At 42.2% G+C, this 19,588-nt stretch overlaps 1 protein-coding gene across 3 annotated transcripts in view; it reads right to left on the bottom strand.

Moving 5' to 3' along the window:
• Positions 1 to 19,588, bottom strand: part of spag9b (sperm associated antigen 9b) — a 50,877-nt gene that overhangs the window by 3,421 nt on the left and 27,868 nt on the right. For 2 of the 3 annotated variants that reach the window (XM_068304873.1, XM_068304872.1), the window contains 22 exons: positions 17,293 to 17,707; positions 16,880 to 16,973; positions 13,462 to 13,586; positions 12,937 to 12,994; positions 11,248 to 11,400; positions 11,104 to 11,161; positions 10,722 to 10,852; positions 10,500 to 10,557; positions 8,893 to 9,074; positions 8,403 to 8,532; positions 8,193 to 8,282; positions 7,114 to 7,275; positions 6,826 to 6,997; positions 6,503 to 6,712; positions 5,651 to 5,807; positions 5,170 to 5,298; positions 2,129 to 2,209; positions 1,983 to 2,050; positions 1,752 to 1,900; positions 934 to 1,105; positions 727 to 840; positions 39 to 215 (listed from right to left, as the gene is read on the bottom strand). In XM_068304873.1, the coding sequence (XP_068160974.1) occupies positions 39 to 215; positions 727 to 840; positions 934 to 1,105; positions 1,752 to 1,900; positions 1,983 to 2,050; positions 2,129 to 2,209; positions 5,170 to 5,298; positions 5,651 to 5,807; positions 6,503 to 6,712; positions 6,826 to 6,997; positions 7,114 to 7,275; positions 8,193 to 8,282; positions 8,403 to 8,532; positions 8,893 to 9,074; positions 10,500 to 10,557; positions 10,722 to 10,852; positions 11,104 to 11,161; positions 11,248 to 11,400; positions 12,937 to 12,994; positions 13,462 to 13,586; positions 16,880 to 16,973; positions 17,293 to 17,707 (3,085 nt within the window). The remainder of the gene's footprint in view (positions 1 to 38; positions 216 to 726; positions 841 to 933; positions 1,106 to 1,751; positions 1,901 to 1,982; positions 2,051 to 2,128; positions 2,210 to 5,169; positions 5,299 to 5,650; positions 5,808 to 6,502; positions 6,713 to 6,825; positions 6,998 to 7,113; positions 7,276 to 8,192; positions 8,283 to 8,402; positions 8,533 to 8,892; positions 9,075 to 10,499; positions 10,558 to 10,721; positions 10,853 to 11,103; positions 11,162 to 11,247; positions 11,401 to 12,936; positions 12,995 to 13,461; positions 13,587 to 16,879; positions 16,974 to 17,292; positions 17,708 to 19,588) is intronic. The other variant, XM_068304871.1, reaches the window with a different exon arrangement.

The raw sequence follows: 19,588 nt of genomic DNA, 5'->3' as shown, positions 1-19,588 counted from the left end.
ACTACATTCATTAAAAACATCAAACAGCATGAAGTTACCTGGTACGGCAGTGAAGAACTTTACAGCGTCTCTGTGGCCGTGGAAAGACAGCTGAGCATGAGCCATGGAGCAGTATGGGACAAACGTCGCAGCTGTCACTTTGTCGCCGCTATCGTCACCATAGATACGAACTGAATTTCCTGGTTGGTTACCTGCTGCCTTGTTTACCTTGTTGGCTGCGCATGGAAAAGAAAAAGTAAAGGAGGAAGTAAAATCAAAATGCCCAACTTAATCGAACTTTATCCATGTTAAGTTTCATCAGCATAATGTCCAGTCTAATTGTTGTAGTGGATGGAACAGTTCAAAGATTTCAATATCATGGAAAGGTTTTTTCCCCCTCTAGTATTTAATTCCAACAGAAACTCTTGTATAACATTAAATAAGATCATTAAACTTCTGTGGTACTCTGTGAAACTGACAGACATTTATGGAATTTAGTCTGTATTAATAGTGATTTACATGGAATGTTTTCTGCATTTTTGAGCCGTAGTCTTTAAAGTATCAAAATAAATAATGAATCATGAAACATGTTTACATTTAATAAGTAGAGAATAAACAGAATTCACTTTCTGAAATAACTGACAAAATTTACCCAACTTTTCCAATACTCTAAGATGGACTTGTATAAGGAGAGTACAGGCCTGACCAAGAATTACAAAAGTGAACTAGTCTGGGTCCTAAACTCACTGTGTGACAAGGGGATGGAAATGATGACACCATTTCCAGTGCCAATCCACAGACGATGACAGGACACCATGAGAGTCGTGATCCTCACAAATGAGAAGCCCAGTTTCCCCGTTCCTGAGAATAAATAAAAACACATTCAGAACTCTCAGTTCTGAGTCAAAAACAAATCTGAGTTCTGAGTCACGTTGTAGGAAAGATCGAACCAACCCAACATCTTGCTGACGTAAGGCTCAATGTCGATGTCCTGAAGATGCTGGAAGGTGTGAGCGTGGTACAGCCTGAGGGTGGAGTCCAGTCTGATGGACACCCAGATTCCATCACCATCCCAGGCCAGCTGACGAACCTGGCTGTCTTTACGAGGGTGAGCGTCAAAAGACTTCTGCAAAGAAAGATATATAAGCATATTGGAAAGCAAGAAAGAAAACTTTAATGTCACCCTGTAAAGTAAAACTGAGGCAAACTATGCAGGACAGAAGAAGTTTGAAAAACAAACTTTTACGTCTCAAATAAAAATCAGACTCAATTTTTGTTTCTAATCACCTTTTTGACTGAAAACATGCCAGACCAGGAAGCAGATCATGTATTGGGTCTTATTACATGCTGCTTCAAAAGCTGAGTATCTGAATGTACTGAATGACCAGGCAATCCCATAAATTGATTTTTTCTCCTGGATGGCACGATCATATTCCAGGACAATGATAAAATGTATCACACTAATCATGAAAGAGTGGTCCAGGGAGCGTGAGGAACAATTTTGACACATCAATTGGCCCCCACAGTCCTGAGCTTAACCCCCTTCAAAGTCTATGGGATGTTCTGGAGAAGACCTTGCAGAGTGGTTCGACTCCTATCGTCAATACAAGAACTCGGCCAAAAATTAATGTAGATCTGAAAATCTGCACAAACATGTATGAAGTGAATGCACAGGACAGACGGAAGTCTCTATCTATTTAATACTGAGCATGAATGGGACTTTGAATGATTAAATCCATTTGCATTGACGTCAATAAGCCAGTTAATCATACCTCAATCTTCATGGCTTTGGGCTGCACCACATAGATCTTGTTCCTGTACCCACACCACACCTTGTCATGCACTACAGTCATGCAGCGGATGGAGTGTGGTGGCTTCCCCAACTCTAACAAGTGGTAGTTGGTCAGGTCCCACTGTCCATCTAACATAAACAGGAAGTCAGAGGTCATTTTTAATGGAGAGATGCAACCTCAGGTAGATGATTCATTCAGCTGTCCCCTCACCTACTCCTCTGTGGAAGATGGCCACAGAGCCGTCAGAGAGGCCCACCAGCACACGGCCCTTCACATGCCTGTGTGACAGAACAGTTTTTAAAAGCCATCTGTTGCACATTCAAAGTCAATTCCATCATTTATTGCCATGTACTTACACGATACCGAGTACAGAGTCCTTCAGCTTGATAGAATGGAGACACTTCTTCCACTGAGCCACAGAGGAGTGGACGTAAACACTACAAACAGTCAGATTCATTGAATTCTGGTCATATGTATAATCAGGGTCCGAAACCAACACTCACCAAGCACCAATGGAGGGTAAAATTTGGCGAATAAATTTGAGGTTATTCGCCAGACTGGTGGATTAAAGTTTCTACTATTGGTACATCAATAAGATGCTTTTGTTTCCCTTAAACACACACATAGTAGACACACCGGCATCAAGTGATGACCGCCATGTTAGGGTTAGATGTTGATGAAATAATGAAGTATCTAATGTTCTATTCAGGGACCTGTGACTATCGCAATCATAAATTGTCTCTTTACAGTATTTTCGGCACTATAAGGCACACATAAAAGCCTATAATTTTCTCATAAACCTGCATTTCGCCTTATAATCCGATGCACCTTATATATGGATTGATATTAATATTGGTTAAAAACAAGATGACTTGAAGCTCGCTGAAAAAAAGCCAGCAGTCTGGCCAGCAGTCATGCCGGACTACGTCACCAGGGGAGCCCTCAAAAGGCACTCTGGCCGGTGGTCTGGCCGGACTACGACCAGGGGGCGTCGCCGAAGTGCCGGTTCTCACTGACCTGCTCTGTGACCGGAGACCAGCCTGCGGGGAGCACCGGTGGCTGACCAAAAATAAACATCACGATAATGTAGCAAAACATAGGGAACTTTCAACAATTCTATTAATAAAGTTTCACTGACTGACTTATCTCAGGACAGTGGTACCTCTACTTATGAATGTCTCTACATACAAAACTTTCTACTTACGAAACGCCTCAGGAAAATATTGCCTCTAGTTACGAAAGAAATTTCGAGTTATGAAAGGCAAAAATACAGTATGGGCTGCTTCTCACAGCTCCAAAACGTTCCTGAACGCAACACTCTTATAGCTGCTCTGCCATTGGCTTTTACCTAGCATCCTGCCAATCCATTGGCCAAGGACGCTGCAAAGGTGTCTATGCAGCATCCTCGTCATTTGGCCCTCGACCCATGACGTGGTCTGATAGTTTTACGTAAATATATTAACTTGTTGAGTATTCGCTGTGGACCCCACGAAAGTGACGGAGAAAAGAGGAAAAGAAAAGACGAAGAAAAAGAGTTTTTTTGTCCGTACAAAGCAAGAGATAATAGAGAAGCATGAAAAAGGGATGCGTTTGGTTGATCTCACCAAAGAATATGGCCGTAATGCATCTACAATCGCCACGTTATTAAAACAAAAGGAAGTTTAAGGAGCTTAAGGCGTCGCGTGGGTGGTTGGAGAAGTTCAGAAGGAAGACTGGATTTCACTTTGTTTTCTGGCATGGTGAGGCAAGAGTGCATGAACCAAAGAGGGCAAAAAACAATGACGACAGCAGTTAAAAGGTAAATGACCCTCATGTTTATTCTTTACTCTATTCTTTGTTTTTTACATTATGCACAAATCTCATTTATTGTGTAATAATCTAATTGTTACATGTATTTGTTTTGATGCATTTTTATGCTTTATAAAACATTTATGTCTGAATTTTGGGGGGCTTGGAACAGATTAGGGCATTTGCATGGAAAATGCGTCTCTACTTACGAAATTTTCTACTTACCAAATTTCTTCCAGAACCAATTGATTTCGTAAGTAGAGGTACCGCTGTATTTCCCAACCACTGTGCCACTGGAAATAACCCACTTTAAACTTAATCGGTCTAAAAAATGCCATTGTCGAGTGTCAGTGCTGTAACCTGGAATCTGGTGACGGTCCATTCAATCAGTCTGCGGAAACACACGGAGAAACTGGCATAAAGGTGAAATTTCAAGAGCTGAGTCACTGCTGGTGTGCTACAATTGATTTGCAAATGTAGTTGATACCTGACAACATGTAACTGTGTTGTGTGTGTGTGGCGGGGACACACACACACATTGAAGTCAGTTCTAAGAGTAAACAGTCACATTTGCCAGTAAATTAGCAGCCTGACATTAAAAACTGGTTCGAGATTTGTTTAGGGCACACAGTGCAGCAGTAAATAGCTGCACCTCACCTCAACAAGATTTAATTCATAAACAAAGACAAACGTCGGAGCTTAACTATATGCTTCAAATTTCGGATCAGAAAATAATCCACCCTGTTTGAACTGAGTGGTGTCAGGTAATGTCAGGTTTTTTAATGTGGCGTATTTTGCCAGACAGAGTGGCAAACACACCACTTTGTCTGGCTCTTAGGACTGACTTTTAAGTCACTGACGAGAGCTGAGAATTGGCTCTGCTCTTTTCTGCTTGCACCTGGAGAATTCTGTTGGCTTTCTGTAAACGGGCTTGAGAAACTTCTTTAGACCAGCTCTATATGGACTTCTGTTAGGATTTGGCGCTATAGAAATAAAATCTAATTTGACTATGTCTCTAGATAATTTTGTGCTACGGTATTTTATAGTACTTTTATCAGTGAATTTCAGCAGCTAAGAAAAAACCCCATGTGTGTTGACTTCTTTCTAAGATGGCAAAGTGATCAAGTTTCCTTGATGAGGCTCAGAATGGCCTCATTGACATAATAGGGGGCCAGTCAGTTGATTAAAGGTACTCAGTCATGAATGCTCTATCTAGTGGACGGATAGCACAACTACAGCCGCTAGTTTTCTAAATTTAGTTTTTATTGTATGTGACTTATAATCTGGTGCGCCTTATAGTGCAGAAAATACTGTAGTGCTGACTGGAATTCCTGAACTGTATTGTCTTAAATTCTTCAGCCATTCACCACTACATTAAAAACAATTCAGCTTCAACTTTGCTCTGGACTCTTCGTTAGGTTTGTATTCAACATAATACAAATGAAATGTATAGACATTAATGTATATGAAATGTATATGAAATTTATTATTTTGGATGGTAAAAAATATGCTTGATTTTCATCTACCAGGCCACTCGGCTCGTTGGTAGAGAGTTTATTTCGGACCCTGTGTTTTACTGCGTTGGCCACAGATTCACAAACATCCTCACCATCCATTCTGCGCCCCGAGCCACATGGTGGGCAGAACACTGCTCATCTTCTGGGCCTCTTCTCTCATCAGGTCCTGCTGCTCCACGCTGCAGTTTGAACTCACACCGTCTTTCAAGAGGTCACTCTCCCTGCCCGTCACACAAAGTGGGTTGAGAGAGTGAAAAACCCTGTGCTTGATACTACAAAAAAGTCAATAAAACAAGAAGGTCAGTAGCTTTAAGGCCAATGCAGCCTTTTAACCCATTTCGAAGACGGCATGAAGCAGCCAACCAGTAATGAAGCAACAAAGTTGACAACTATAATTTATCATCAGACAAATATGGACAGATTTCACAGAACCAAACAGTAAATGGCTTTATAAAGATTAGAAATTGTTGCTCAGCAGGTTTCTTACACACTATACTGATGAAATGGGTTTGGGTTTATTGAATTGACAGAATGAATGAATGGCAGTAATAGTTAAGGAGTTCCTGAAGTTACCTCTGAGAGTAGCAGGGTGCAGCCTCTGCTGTGTGCTGGGCTCCTAGCGGATCCGTGAAGACTGGTTGGCTGTAGGCTCCCCCAAGAACATCTACTTGGTCAGCAGGCCGTGAACTGCCCTCCATCGCCTCTGAATCTCCATCTACTACTGTGGATTCTGCACAGAGGAGCATCTCTTAACATGCAGTATGTATGCTGATGGGCGTTATGGAATTTCAAGTGCAGTCTGTTCACACAATGAGACCAATATTTTCCTACTTATTAAAATGCCGCGTTTCTCTCTGAATGAGTGACCCATGACAGAATTTGTTTAAAAAGATGGCTGGGGGCTACCTAATGTGTGTTCCCACTACACACATTAGTAGGAAAACACTAATGTGTTCCTACTAAGACCATAGATAAAAAGCTATCTCCAACTGTTGTGAAGATATGTAGTGGATGGACGGACAAACACACAAACACTGACAATTACAATACATCACCGCTTCGTGGGATGTAATAATTGAAAAAAATATTCTATTTTGATTATAAAAACTCCTCTTAGATGGACTTTATGTGTAACTATAAACTGGTTATAAAATGCTGCCATAATTCAGTGTTTTAAGCTGATTGTCCTGAAATCCCTAAACATTCTTTCTCAGGGTTTCATAAAACAGCAGCACATTGAGCCCAATAAGTTTTCCTGTTGAAAACTGGAGGAAATCACTGACACTGTCACTGTCCAGTTGCTTCAGATTGAACCTTCAGGAATCCGGAGACACTTGTTAATATCAGTGATAAACTTAATGCAGCACCTTTTGGTGAACATATTGATGCTGCTGAAGGAAGGATGTAATAATAAAAGCCTCTGACCGGGTTGTCTGTCTGCTTCTGGGACGACTCCAGTTTGAGGAACAGCTGCTCCTCCCTCAGCCTCACAGCCGACAACAGTGATGTCTCCAAGGACGCTGCCGCCACCAGCGGAGCTGCTTTTGGTTGAATGCGAGTCACCATCTCCTCCTGGGTTTGTCTTGCAGTTTGGCTCTGTGTCCTCTCCAGCTGGGTAATCAGTCTCTCTTGCACCTAGATTCAAATATACGTTTTTGAAGACAAACATGCAAATCCTGGTTAAGTCCCCCGTGAGCTACTGACAATAAAATCCACTCTACATTGATTTAACATGTTTGTGCCCTGACCTGGTACACTGGAAATGCAGAGGACATGGGAATTGCACACAAAGAAGCTGTCAAGGACGTTCCCAGGCTGGTTGGCATCAATAACAACAGCTTTGGTCGTGGACGTTGTGCTGGTACAGATCCAAACCAGCGACGACAACTCATCCTGCTGGCGTAACTCCTTTTGCTGCTCCTGAAATGTAACAGCGATGCAGAGCAGCCAAACATGTGGATGTCAGAGTGTGTTGGTGTGTGTGACCATGTGTCCCGGTGGGATGGGATGATGAAACAATTGAAATCAGTGTGTACCTTGAGTTCTTGGTCTAGTTTTTCCAGGCTACTCTGAGATCCAATTTTCTTTTTGGGGCTCTCATGCTCAGAAATGTCATTATAAAACACGCTGGCTCCTACGATGGAACCTCCGTCTCTGGTTTTTCCTCCAGATAGGTTCACACCAGCAGCACACCACAGCTAAAACAAATACAAACCAGAAAATGTCATCATGTTGCACTATTTTCATCCTCACCTCACCTGTTCCTGTCGGATTACACTTGAAGTTCACTCTGGCTGTGAACAATCTTGACCCTTCATACTTTTGTGTCCACAATAGAACTTATATTCCACCTCATGCATTTCATTTGATGCTCACTTCTTCTAGAATAACCTCTCTTGACGTCACCATGAACTTAAACCACTGAAGTCTTTAAATTTAAACCAAAACTCATTCATAACACTCGGAGTGCTTCTTCTGTGATTAGACACTTGCACCCGTTTCCATTACTTTGAGCATTTGTCTCGATATTAACTGCACTTGTAATTTATGTCTGCCAATTTGAACACAAATTAAGTTTCTGATTCATGCTACAATTCTGTTGTTTCTAGTTCCCTCAGGCTGCAGATTTTGTTTCTCTCCTTGTACTTTCTTCTACTAAAGTTCTTCTCAGCCTCTCATTCCTATTCTAGCCAGCTTTGTGCAAAAGGCAGAGTACACACCAGATAAAAACGCCAGCTCACTCCACATAAAACAAACACACGCACACACCTATGAACAATATTGGTGTAATTAAGGTGCATGTTTTTTGAGGAGTAATAGTTCCATCTTCCGCACTACAGTGCTGTACCAGCATAAGTCTATTTTTCTTATAATCTTTGATATTTCCTCTTCTGGGTATCATTGTATCTTCAGTTATTGTCATTTTGTTAGTGTAATCTGTATATTCTGGCCTGCTCTGGAACATCTACTGTACACCTGCCCATTCTGAGAGAAGAATCCCCCTATATGTGTTTTTAATGTCATTACATTTCCTAACTGTCAAGCCAAATAAGCTTTGTTACTGACGGTAACGTGAATAAGAAAGAAAACAGCACTGAGGGGCTGGAAGAAATACCTTCATAGAAGAATCTTTCTCATCCAGTGGTCTGAGGAAAACAGGAACAGGCAGATTCTTCACTTTCCCCTCTAACTGACCACCATTGGCCTAAAAATAATTGTTTAAAAAAAAAAAAAACAGCGCAGTTGCATTAAAGGGTGTTTCTGTTATAATTTTCAGCACAGCCCAACTGTCATTTAAAGAGGAACAGCTCCCTCGTCTCCTAACCTTGTATTTTTTGGGTAGACTCCAGCCGTAAGCCTGCACCCGGCCGTCTTCCTTCTGGACGTGGGCTTTGACCTGCTGGTACTGAGCCCTCTTCTGCTCGCGTCGAGACACCACGCCACTGGCCGCCACTCTGCAGGCCAGAACAAAAATCCACTGACAATCATGTTTCCTCAGAGAGGGTTGCAGCTGTGAGCAAAGCGAAATATGAATGGTGACTTTAGTTCTGCAGTTAAGTAGTTTATGTTTACACTCTCCTGTTATTAATACAATAAACCGTACACACAATGAATCCAACCATTCATTGAACAGTTGTTCAGTACAACTTCCTGCAGTTAACTGCCAATGTTAATGAAGCAAAACACCTTGGATCCTCTGAATATGTGTTTCAAATTATCGTTAAGCATCCTTAATCGTTCTGTGACCCAGTATCAATGAGTTCCATTTAATTTTTTTCTCTTAGTGGAGCATCCTGTTTTCTTGACGGACTTACTCCTCATTGAGGAAATCGAAGGCTTTGCTCTTGTCGCTGGGCAGCTGCTGCAGAGTGCTGCTCCTCTTCTTGATGGATGGCTGAATCTGAGAGGTGGGCGCGTTGTACTTCACGTTCACTGGGGCCTCTCCCACAGGCTTCTTGGCTACCCCACCAGACGAGCTGAACAAACGGCTGAAACTGGAGGTGTACGGGCGGGGTAAGAAAGAGACAAACAGACAAACGCATAGAGGGGTGGGCACCAGCAGCAGCAGACATAGGGCTCAACATTTAAGGGTGAAAAGATTCCTGTCCCATGCCAACACACCATGCCAATTCTTTCACAGGTAGCAAAGAGACACTGATACCCATGTTCCTGTTAACGTGTCAAAACCACACTGAACTGTCTCTCAAAACACCAAAGTACCAGAGTAGCACCCACACTGCAGGGTTAATAATGTGTACTAACTGGGATGTCAGTCAGAGAAACAGAACACACCAGGCCTGAACAATCCCCTACACTGCACTCATTACACCACACTTAACCGTTTTTTTACACACATCATATATATTTTTGAATATGATGAGACAATAAATCTAGCTTTAGTTTGGACAAAAGGCTCCAGTAAGTCTATCTCTACAAGCCTTGTTGCTTTGACCAACATACTCAATGAATCTGCCCCCCCCCCCCCCATCTTTACGTGAGCACTCGCCACACACCTCCTGTACAGACATTGCGACATCAGGAAGGATACAGAGGGACACAGAAACAGGGCAGGAGAGATGGTGCGTTTGTCAGATTTAGCTTCACATATGAATGACTGTCCCAATCCTCTCATAAAAACCTCACCCACAGATGTCCAGTAACACTTTCTATAAGGGTGTGTATGTAGCGCATTATGGAGGCATTCATAGTGAATTCTAACCATTCATAATGCTTTAAGACCACACTGATATACACACAAAAAAAGCTTTTTGATAGGGTCATAAAACATAACTGTTCCAGTCAATAATATGTTCAAGTGTCTTAAGGAGGTTCTTAATGTATAAACTAGAGGATGACTGATGGGATTAAATGCATAATGACACCCCATACACACCCAGTAAGGACTATACCATAGTCCCTCAGCATTAAGTTCTGAGGTCATGTGAGGTACACATAGTTAAAAGCATTATGAATTAATATTCCCAATGACTGCTCTCATAATGTGAAAGTGTTAAAGAATGTCCTCATCCCATCAAAACAAACTCATTCCCCATGACACTCAACAAAGGAGATGTGAGATCACGTAGTTCAGATTTGTTTCCTATGTGAAGAAACAAGTTTTCCCCTGATCTAGATTGTCTCAAATCTTCTGTCAAGCTCTATGTTTTTCATGAGGCACTTCAGACGCTACTGACAGAGCAGCTCAAATCTGAGATCAGAGCCTCCAACTCTGGGTTAGCTCTCCTCTGTTCAGAGTTTGTTGTGAAGATAAGAACACTGTAAACAATGCAACAATTTACCTACATTCTGGAGAGCACAAACATACATGGAATATAAAAGAAAAGCAAAATGAAATACAAACAAGTCATCACCAGTCATCACACAACTGGTATCCAAGAGGTCACCTCAAAAAAAGTGCTTACAATTGCCAGAGGCTGGTTTTCTTCTTCTCTGGAAGACCGGGGTTTTCTTTTGAAGCCCTGAAAGAGAAGATTCCCTTTGAATTTCAATGTGTATTTACTTGAAACATCCAAGATTACTTAGTCATATTTTCCATCTGTGGATGAAAGCAAGAGTAAATAAAATATAAAGCCTTACTGTTGGAATATGTTAGAACAACTAATGACTACTACGTGTGTCTTACCGGATCATCTCGGTCCACCTAATCGCCTCCTGCAGCTCCATCAGCCTCTCCTTGTACTGGTTCCTCTCCATCAAGACTCTGGCCATCTCCACCCTGGTGAAGCGCTTTCTCTGTGCTGTGGGTACATCACTCTGCAGGCACAACAAGAGCTTGAGACCACAAACATTTATGTATCACATGTGCATGTGCGTCCCACACACATACTGGTCTTTTATTTCAAACTGGTGATCAATGTGATTTATGAAGCTTTTCAAGGCACACATTTTTGTTAAAGAACTGGTCATATGTTGAAATTCTTGAAACAGCTCAACATGTAGCTGGCATTTGTTTAATAACCACAGATGTGTCACAACTTGTAACACAGAAGATTCCAAAGACTCACATCATCTTCATTATCGTTCTTGACCTTCTGTCTGGTCTCCTCAAGCTCTGCTCGAATCCTGCAAGCCAGTATACAGGTCCTTAGCAACCATATTTAAGCAGGATGAACATTATTTAGACAGATAGGCAGCTCTGAGCTACTCACTTCTTGAGTTCTTCCTCCAATTCTTTGTTCTTCTCCTCCAGTTTGGTCTTTGCCTGGGTGACGGCATCCAGCTCACTCTGTAAGCCCTCCTTCTCACATAACAGCTCATCTATGCGTGTTATCAGGTCATTTTTCACCACATTCAGAGCGTTTCTAAAATGGCACATGTACAGTTGGATACAGAATTAAACCAAATTGTACATTACCTTTGTCTGCAAAATATATTTATCAGCTTCTTGCTTAACCAAATCAAATCAGAACAGTTTAAATAACTCAATGCAGCCATTATGTTTTCTGCCTCACTCAAACCAAATGCTACATTAACCAAATAGGGCCATCTCTAAATGATCCAACCCCAAGAACAACACACCACATGGGACAACAAATTTATAAATCATGTGTTACAACACTGTGCCAGACTTCAGCGTCGGGTCATAATCAGTCAGGTCCTTGACGTTCACTTCTGCTGACCAAAAATGTATAATAAAGATGTTCCAAAAGCTCAAAACGGTCACCAAGGGTTTTTTTATGCTGTTTTGTGCAGCCATGAAACCAAACTGGAACTTCTGGAGTATATCGATCAGTATTGTTTCACACCGACCGTAAAACAGATTTTCTCTGTTCACCCGAGACATTTTCACAGCTGAACAACACCACTCCTGGTGGGTTTTTTTTAAATGTGTTATTGTGTTTACAATTTGTTTCTCCCAAAAAATGTGATTTATATTCCACTGAAAGCTTTTTCTTCTTCGTTATGCATTTTTTGACTGATGCAACTCATAGTCTGGAAAATACACTTCTAATTTAAGCGACTAGAGGATAATGACATCCAAAAATCAGGGGTAAGATTGGAATGAGCTAGTTCAACTATATAGATGGATACTATATTCTATAGCTTCTTCTTTTCCTTTCGGCTTTTCCCTTCAGGGGTCTATAGCAGGGGTCACTAAATGGCAGACCGTGGTCTGGATCCGGACCACATGATGGTTCTGTCTGGACCTGTGACCACTCCATGATAAATTCATGAGGGTGGATTTTCTTGGAGAATTTTTTCTGACGGTCCAACAGCTCAAAAAGGTCACCAAGGGTTTTTTTATGCTGTTTTGTGCCGCCATGAAACCAACTGGAACTTCTGGAGTATATCAATCAGTATTGTACATGAAGGAAGAAGAATGAAGCCAATACTAATAAGTGAAGCATGGTGGGCACTCAGTGAGGGTCTGGGGCTTTCTTGTTGTACCATTTACAAATTGCAGTAACTAAAAGTAAAAGCAGGATTTTGTGTTGTATTTAAACTGCTCTTGTTCTGGTTATTGTAAACAAATGCTAAATAGTATACTTTACCAAGAAACCCATACAACCTATCCAAACGACCATACAGTAGGAGGTTGAGGAGTTTTTCTTTCCAAAGTAAACTGAGTAAAATCTCTGTATTAAACACAAAGTGGCAGCACTCTCCAGATATTCATGAATACTAAAGCAAGTGTGTCTGTACTACAGCAACATTTTAGTTCATGTTTGTACCATATGAACAGGTATTTTACATGTTAACTTACATGACGCACTGATGTGGTTACATCAGGTGGTGATAGTTAATAGCAAAAAGTCCTTTTTCTATTTATTGCTTCTATTTGTGACTCTTACTTTACAAACATATCAACTCTTCAATGGTTTGTAATGGGTACCAACTTAGTCTCCAGCAGCTGGGTGTTCTCATGGATAAGATGCTCCACTTCCCGACCCATACCTGAAAGAGATTACCCATGATACCAATGCTTCACTTTTTCATTTGATCCAAAGAAAACAGTATAATATGTAAACAATATTCTGTCCTGATTTCTGGCTTATGGATCTAGCAGTCTTACCCATGAAACTGTCATCTGACAATCATGCAAGAAATGATGAGATTTGTTAAGAGCCTCATTTACACACTATATTATTGCCATTCACAGCACAGTTACACCAATCTGAGCTATACCTCTATACATCCAGAATAGTCACAGAGGGAACTGAACAGAGCCAGGGACACTAATGATTGGAATAACACATTTGTAACGAGGTATGAGGAGTTCATTGATACACACCAGAAAATTCATCTGTAGGATTGATCATACCAACACCCCCCAAAAATATGGTGACAGAGGAAAAATGTGAAAATGGATGTAGAACTAATGGCAAGATTATATCATCTCACATGAGAGTGTGACTTCTTACCCAGCAGATCGGCTCCTTCGTCCACATCCCCGATCAGGTCATTTCCTGCTGACGAAAGCTCCTCAAACAGAGAATCGGTGTTACGGTCAAATGCCATGTTCTCTATCCCACCTTTGGTCGGTGTGCTGAGTAGATGAAGAAGTGGTGTGCGTGTGTGTGGGGGGGGGGGGATGGGGGGGGCAAAAAAGAATAAGAGGAAAATTATGATTATCAGGATGCCATCCATCCATTTTCTGCCGCTGTATCCGCCGTAGCGGGTCACGGGAGCTGGAGCCTATCCCAGCTGGCATAGGGCGTGAGGCGGGGGACATTCCGGGCACGACGCCACACGAAGACAGACAACCATGCACACACACACTCACTCCTATGGGCAATTTGGGACTGGCAAATCAACCTGAAGTGCATGTTTTTGGAGGTGGGAGGAAGCCGGAGAACCCGGAGAGAACCCACACAGACACAGGGAAAACATGCAAACTCCGCACAGAGCGGGACTCAAACCCGGTCCCGCCATGTTGCGAGGTGACAGCGCTACCCACTGTGCCACCCTGATGATGATGACATGCAATATGACCATTTTTAAAATATTGTCTTTAAGGTACATGAACACAAATACTTTCTGGTCAGTCGAAGACCAAAAATTAATTGATTCTACTAAGAGTAACTACTAAACATTAATGCATTGTGGCACTTAATCCCTTAATGTCCTCAGCTATTGACCAAAACTTTGCAAAACATGTTACACTCAGTGACATATTGCTAGGATCAATGCTTACGCTTTTTTGAAACACTAAGTAAACCATACTGAAAATGGGCCTAACTATTACCATTTACCGTATTTTCCAACCTATAAGTCACACTTTTTCACACACTTTTTTGACTGGTCCTGCGTCTTATAACCACTGCCGCCACTGCCGTTGGGGTGGCAGTGGCTCAGCGCTAGAGCAGACGTCTAGGGACCAAACATCGCCCAGCCATCAGCAGTTCGATTCCCGCTCCCGCCAGACATTTTCGGAGTGTGAGCTGACAGTGGGAGGTGTCAGCTCACTTCCTAGCCACTGCCGAGGCGCCCTTGAGCAAGGCGTCGTTCCCCCCACAAGCTGCTCATTGGGGCACACCCCGAAGTTGCGACCCATCCCTCCACCTCTGCTGTACTGAGTGTTATTAACTGCATGCCTACAGGCCCCTAGTGTGTGTTGTGTTTGTTGTATACGATGTTTGTGTGTGTGCTCTGACTAACACACATATACAGTATATGCATATACAAAACTGGAGTGAAAAAGATAATTTCCCCATTTGTGTGGATGAATAAAGTGGATTTAATCTTTAATCTTTTTATTTTCAAATTAACAGCCACTACCAGTACTCACTTATTGGACATGTCTGTGCAAGTCTTAACTAGCAGTAGCTTACCGCAACACTGCACTAAACTTTACTCCACTTAATATCCGCTCACTGACAGAGGACGTCTAATGCAGGACCTCCACACCGACCGTAGAACAGATTTTCTCTGTTCACCCGAGACATTTTCACAGCTGAACAAAATTATTCCTGGTGGGGTTTTTATTTATGTGATATTGTGTTTACAATGTGTTTCTCCCAAAAAATGTGATTTATAGTCCACTGAAAGCTTTTTTTCTTCTTCGTTATGCATTTTTTGACTGATGCAACTTATAGTCCGGAAAATACACTACTAATTTAAGCGACTAGAGGATAATGGCATCCAAAAATCAGGGGTAAGATTGGAATGAGCTAGTTCAACTATACAGATGGATACTATATTCTATAGCTTCTTCTTTTCCTTTCGGCTTTTCCCTCCAGGGGTCTATAGCAGGGGTCACCAAATGGCAGACCGTGTTCTGGATCCGGACCGCGTGATGGCTCTGTCTGGACCAGTGACCACTCCATGATAAATTCATGAGGGTGGATTTTGTTGGGAGAATTTTTTCTGACGGACGAGGCTACAGATGGCGGGCGCTGCTCCTCCAGTTAATACGGTAATAGCGCCACTCAGTTCAGCCAATCAGATCGTTTCTTAACCTGCGCTGTCAGCGCACCTGGGAGTGAGACAGCTCACTGCCACTACCACTGAGTTTACCGCTACAGCAGAGCACAGAGGAAGTGAGACGGGGAAGACAGCATAGCCCCAAACGAAGGGAAGTTAATGAGGAAAACCGCTGGTGAACACTGAGCGGACGGAGAAATTTATGTTTATTCTTCTGTCAGACAGTTCAAAACCATCGTGCCTCATCTGGTCTGAACACGTAGCATTAATTAAAAGTGGCAACATGAAGCGCTACTAGGAAACAAAGCAGAGCTTTTGAGCAAAATTCCTTGAAGTCCAAGCTGGGGGCAAAATAACCCATCAAAATGCAAACGAATGTACACTAAAGGCATGGTGGATTTTGGGGCAAAATAAAACATCTTTTAGTGATGGGACAGTAGTGACACAATGTTTGAGGGAAAACAGAAAGATGAGATGTGTGGAAAAACTCCAGACGTCTGTTTCAACAGCAACCAGAAAATCAGAAATATTAACAGCTTGATGCAGCTATTCAGAGAGGACCATGTATATCTGTGGCCATTGATGAGTCTACAGATGTTACTGGTAAGGTCCAGCTGTTGTGTGCGTCAGGTTACTTCACAAAGACAAGGAGCTCTTTTCTGGATGTAACACCACTAACACACACAAGAGGAGGGGACATGTATACAGCATAAGATGCTGACAAAGAGGGGCATAGATCTGAAGCAAGTGGTCTCAGTCACCACAGATGACAGAGACCACCACCTTGGCATGGTGGAAAAAGAGGGGGGGGGGGCTGTGCCAAACATGGGAGCTTTCCAAAACAGTCAAGTTGTGCTCTGTGCACACCTTGGCACAAGTAACCTTGTGCACAAGTAAAATACTGGCAGGCCACATGCCCCTTTCTCTCATGAAGAAAGTTCTGTTTGCATTTTTCCCCTGAAAGAGCCAGTTTTTATTTCTGCTTCCTGAAGTGTAGGCCTTCAGTTCTTTGGGCCGGGATGTCTTTAATTTAAGAGAAAAAGGATAATTCAGTTCTTTTTGCACTTTATTTTTAATTCTGAGGTTTGTGTGTTCTTCAATCTAACAAAGGTTTGAAATGTATTTGCCTGGGTCTACTTTTATTTACGGTGAGGTAAAAGAGTCGGCTGTGCACTCAGTTAAATATATCCTGCATTGAAAATTGATAATAAATGATAATGTGGACATACGGACTGGCTATAAGACACAAACTTGACTTAGGTTCGGGCCTTTTACTGAGAGGAAATTTTTATAACCGGACCTCCGTGACTTTTAATTGAATACCCCTGTTATATAGCCTATATATCCCTCCCTTATTGTCTCAACGTTTAATTAACTTCAGGGTTTTAATGATGAATATAATCATCAGTCATGTACCTTGTTCCTCTGCAGCCATCGAGGTCCATCCCCAGCTCAGGAGTGGACTCAATGATGTCACGCACGTCAGACTTATCCAGGTTATTTGCTCCATCTGTTACAGTCAACAGACACAAGATTAAAAATGAACACACCAGTGCCCTCAAAAACAGGGCAGATGATGTTTAAGTGATTGCAGTACTGTGTTAACATGTTCCAACTTCAGTACTGACCATTATTATGACGGTTGCGAAAATATTTGATGAACGAACGGACAGACGGATTAACGGACGAACACACAAACTGACAATTACAATACATCACCGCTTTGAAGCGGGATGTAAAAATGGACACACCAGTACCCTCAAAAACAGGGCAGCTGATGTTTAAGTGATAGCAGTACTGCGTTATCATGTTCCAACTGCAGTACTGACCATTATTAAGGGCTGTGGAAACAGAGTCCTGCTGTCCCTGTTGAATCACAGCAATTTTCTTGGTGCTTTCTAGTTTCCCCCTTTTCGTGTCCATGTTCTTGTTGATCGTGTCTGAAACTTCCTGTTCCTGCAGGGGTGGGTGTACAGACTCCATGGAGACATCAGAAGCAGGGGTAGGTAGGGGTGTCACAGAAGCCGACCCAAGACTCATGGCAGGGGACACTCCATCATGAGGAGACAGGGGGGCAATGGACTGGGTGCTTGATTTGGATGAGCCACCCTGTGAGGACATTGGGGTGCTGGATTTGGATCCTTCACCTTGTAAAGTCACAGGAATTCCACTTTTGGGAACATTTCCCTGGTTGACTGAAATACTGGACCTGAAGCTTCCACGGGTCGCATTGGCCAATTCATCCTTTAGATGGAGGAGGGGGGGGAGGAAAGGAGAGGCAGGGGGATAACAAGGACAAAAAAAAAAGATGTAATAATGATCTTCACATTTGTGTTAGACAGCATTACATTGTTTTCTCATCCAAAAGCATCGTCACAGTTTAGCAGTAAATGCAGTTAGTGTGCAGCCCAGTTCATTAGACCCAGCAGTGATTATTCAAAGTGTGATCAAGCAAAAATAAATATATCCAACAATTACTACACAACTCAAATAGTAATCAGTTGAGCTAACCATTGTAAATTCTGCTTTAATTTTTAGTATTTTTCTAGAATTTGGATAATAAACTGAAGTTTCAAAAGTCATGCACATGACAAATTCAACTCAAGTCACACTTTGGTCATTCTTCTTAAATTCCAAATGTTAAAGAAAATGAAACTGAACTTTCTCAAACTGTGCAGCATGTTATGCAGCTAAAACCCACACAAACAACATGCAACCAGGAAACTCCATCATATCAACGATTTGCAAACACAACTGTGTTTAAAAGCCTGAAAGTTTAACCAAATTGGAAATTGGTCTTTATCTACTTGACACACAGCCAGCAAAGTTGAGTGAAGTTTCTTTGTCCACAAAATATTACTGGGGTTGTATGTAGTGTTGTAAACAGAATATGAGATCTGTTCACTTGTTTTTGAGAAAAATAACACTGCTAAATGAAGCTAAATGTTTAGTGGACTAAAAAACCTAACTCGGGATTCACCTGGCAAGAAGGGGAACCTTATGACTAACTTCACATTTCCGATGCATGCTACCATGCTAGGTAAATTTGGTCGACGCTGTGGTTAGTGTAGACATTCTACCTGGTCCTGATCGGTCTCTTGATGTTTCTCCTGCAAAGGTTAATCCTTTGTGATGGAAAAGACTTGCTCCTGAGACTGATGGATATTAAAGGCCTAGACTCATTAATATTTCCTAACATTCAAGCTAGCTAACCGTCAATAAATGAATTACAAAAATTTTTTACACGGTAGAGTTAAAATCGGGATTAAAAAATCCAGCCCAACCCGAACCCGACGGTATTAAAGCCCAACCCGAACCGAGCCTGACAGTACTAAAGGCCAACCCGGCCCGACCCGAACCGAGCCCGACGGCATTAAAGCCCAACCCGAACGTAATTATTGAAATTTTGAGCCCGACGCGGCCCTAATTTCGGGCTTAAGTTCTTACCTCTACGTTCAGTGCGTATACAATCAGAAAGGTGAAGTGACAGGAGAAAAAACGGCTGACGCACGGAGGGAACGGAGCAGATATGGTAGATGGATATTTCTCATACAGCGCCTTCTATGTTTTACCTAAATTATTTATTTTATAAGGGTATTCCTTAGTTTAATACCCATAGATTGTTTGAGATGCATACATACTGTAAACATTTAAAAAGTTCGGGTCGGGTCGGGCTTGGATCTTAAGATCTGAAGCCCAACCCGAACTGAGCCCGAGGGTATTGAAGCCCGACCCGGCCCGAATTTCGTGTCGGGTCCGGCCCGAACTCGGGCTCGGGCGTAAGAGCTTACCTCTAGTACACAGGGCTTGAAATTAACTTTTTTTCTTGGTAGCAATGGTGCTCCCAAATTTAGAAGTTAGTAGCACCAACAAAGACTTTAGGAGCACCTACCCAAAAGCAAGGCAGTGACGGAGTGATAGAGACCGCTCCGTCCATCTCCTTTCCACGCACCTCTCTCCCTCGCCCAGGAGAGCAGCCGCAGTTGCGCTCTCATTGTTTCCTGGCAGGACCGCAGTCTCACAAAAAAAGGCGCATCAGATTTTTTTCCCTAGTCACACCGGTGCTCCCAAATATATTTAATAGTCGCACTGATAAAAATTTGGGCACATATGCCCAATTTCGAG

This window comes from Antennarius striatus, chromosome 21, assembly GCF_040054535.1.
Source record: "Antennarius striatus isolate MH-2024 chromosome 21, ASM4005453v1, whole genome shotgun sequence".
NCBI classification, from domain to species: domain Eukaryota; kingdom Metazoa; phylum Chordata; class Actinopteri; order Lophiiformes; family Antennariidae; genus Antennarius; species Antennarius striatus.
This window is presented reverse-complemented; position numbering and strand designations above follow the sequence as displayed.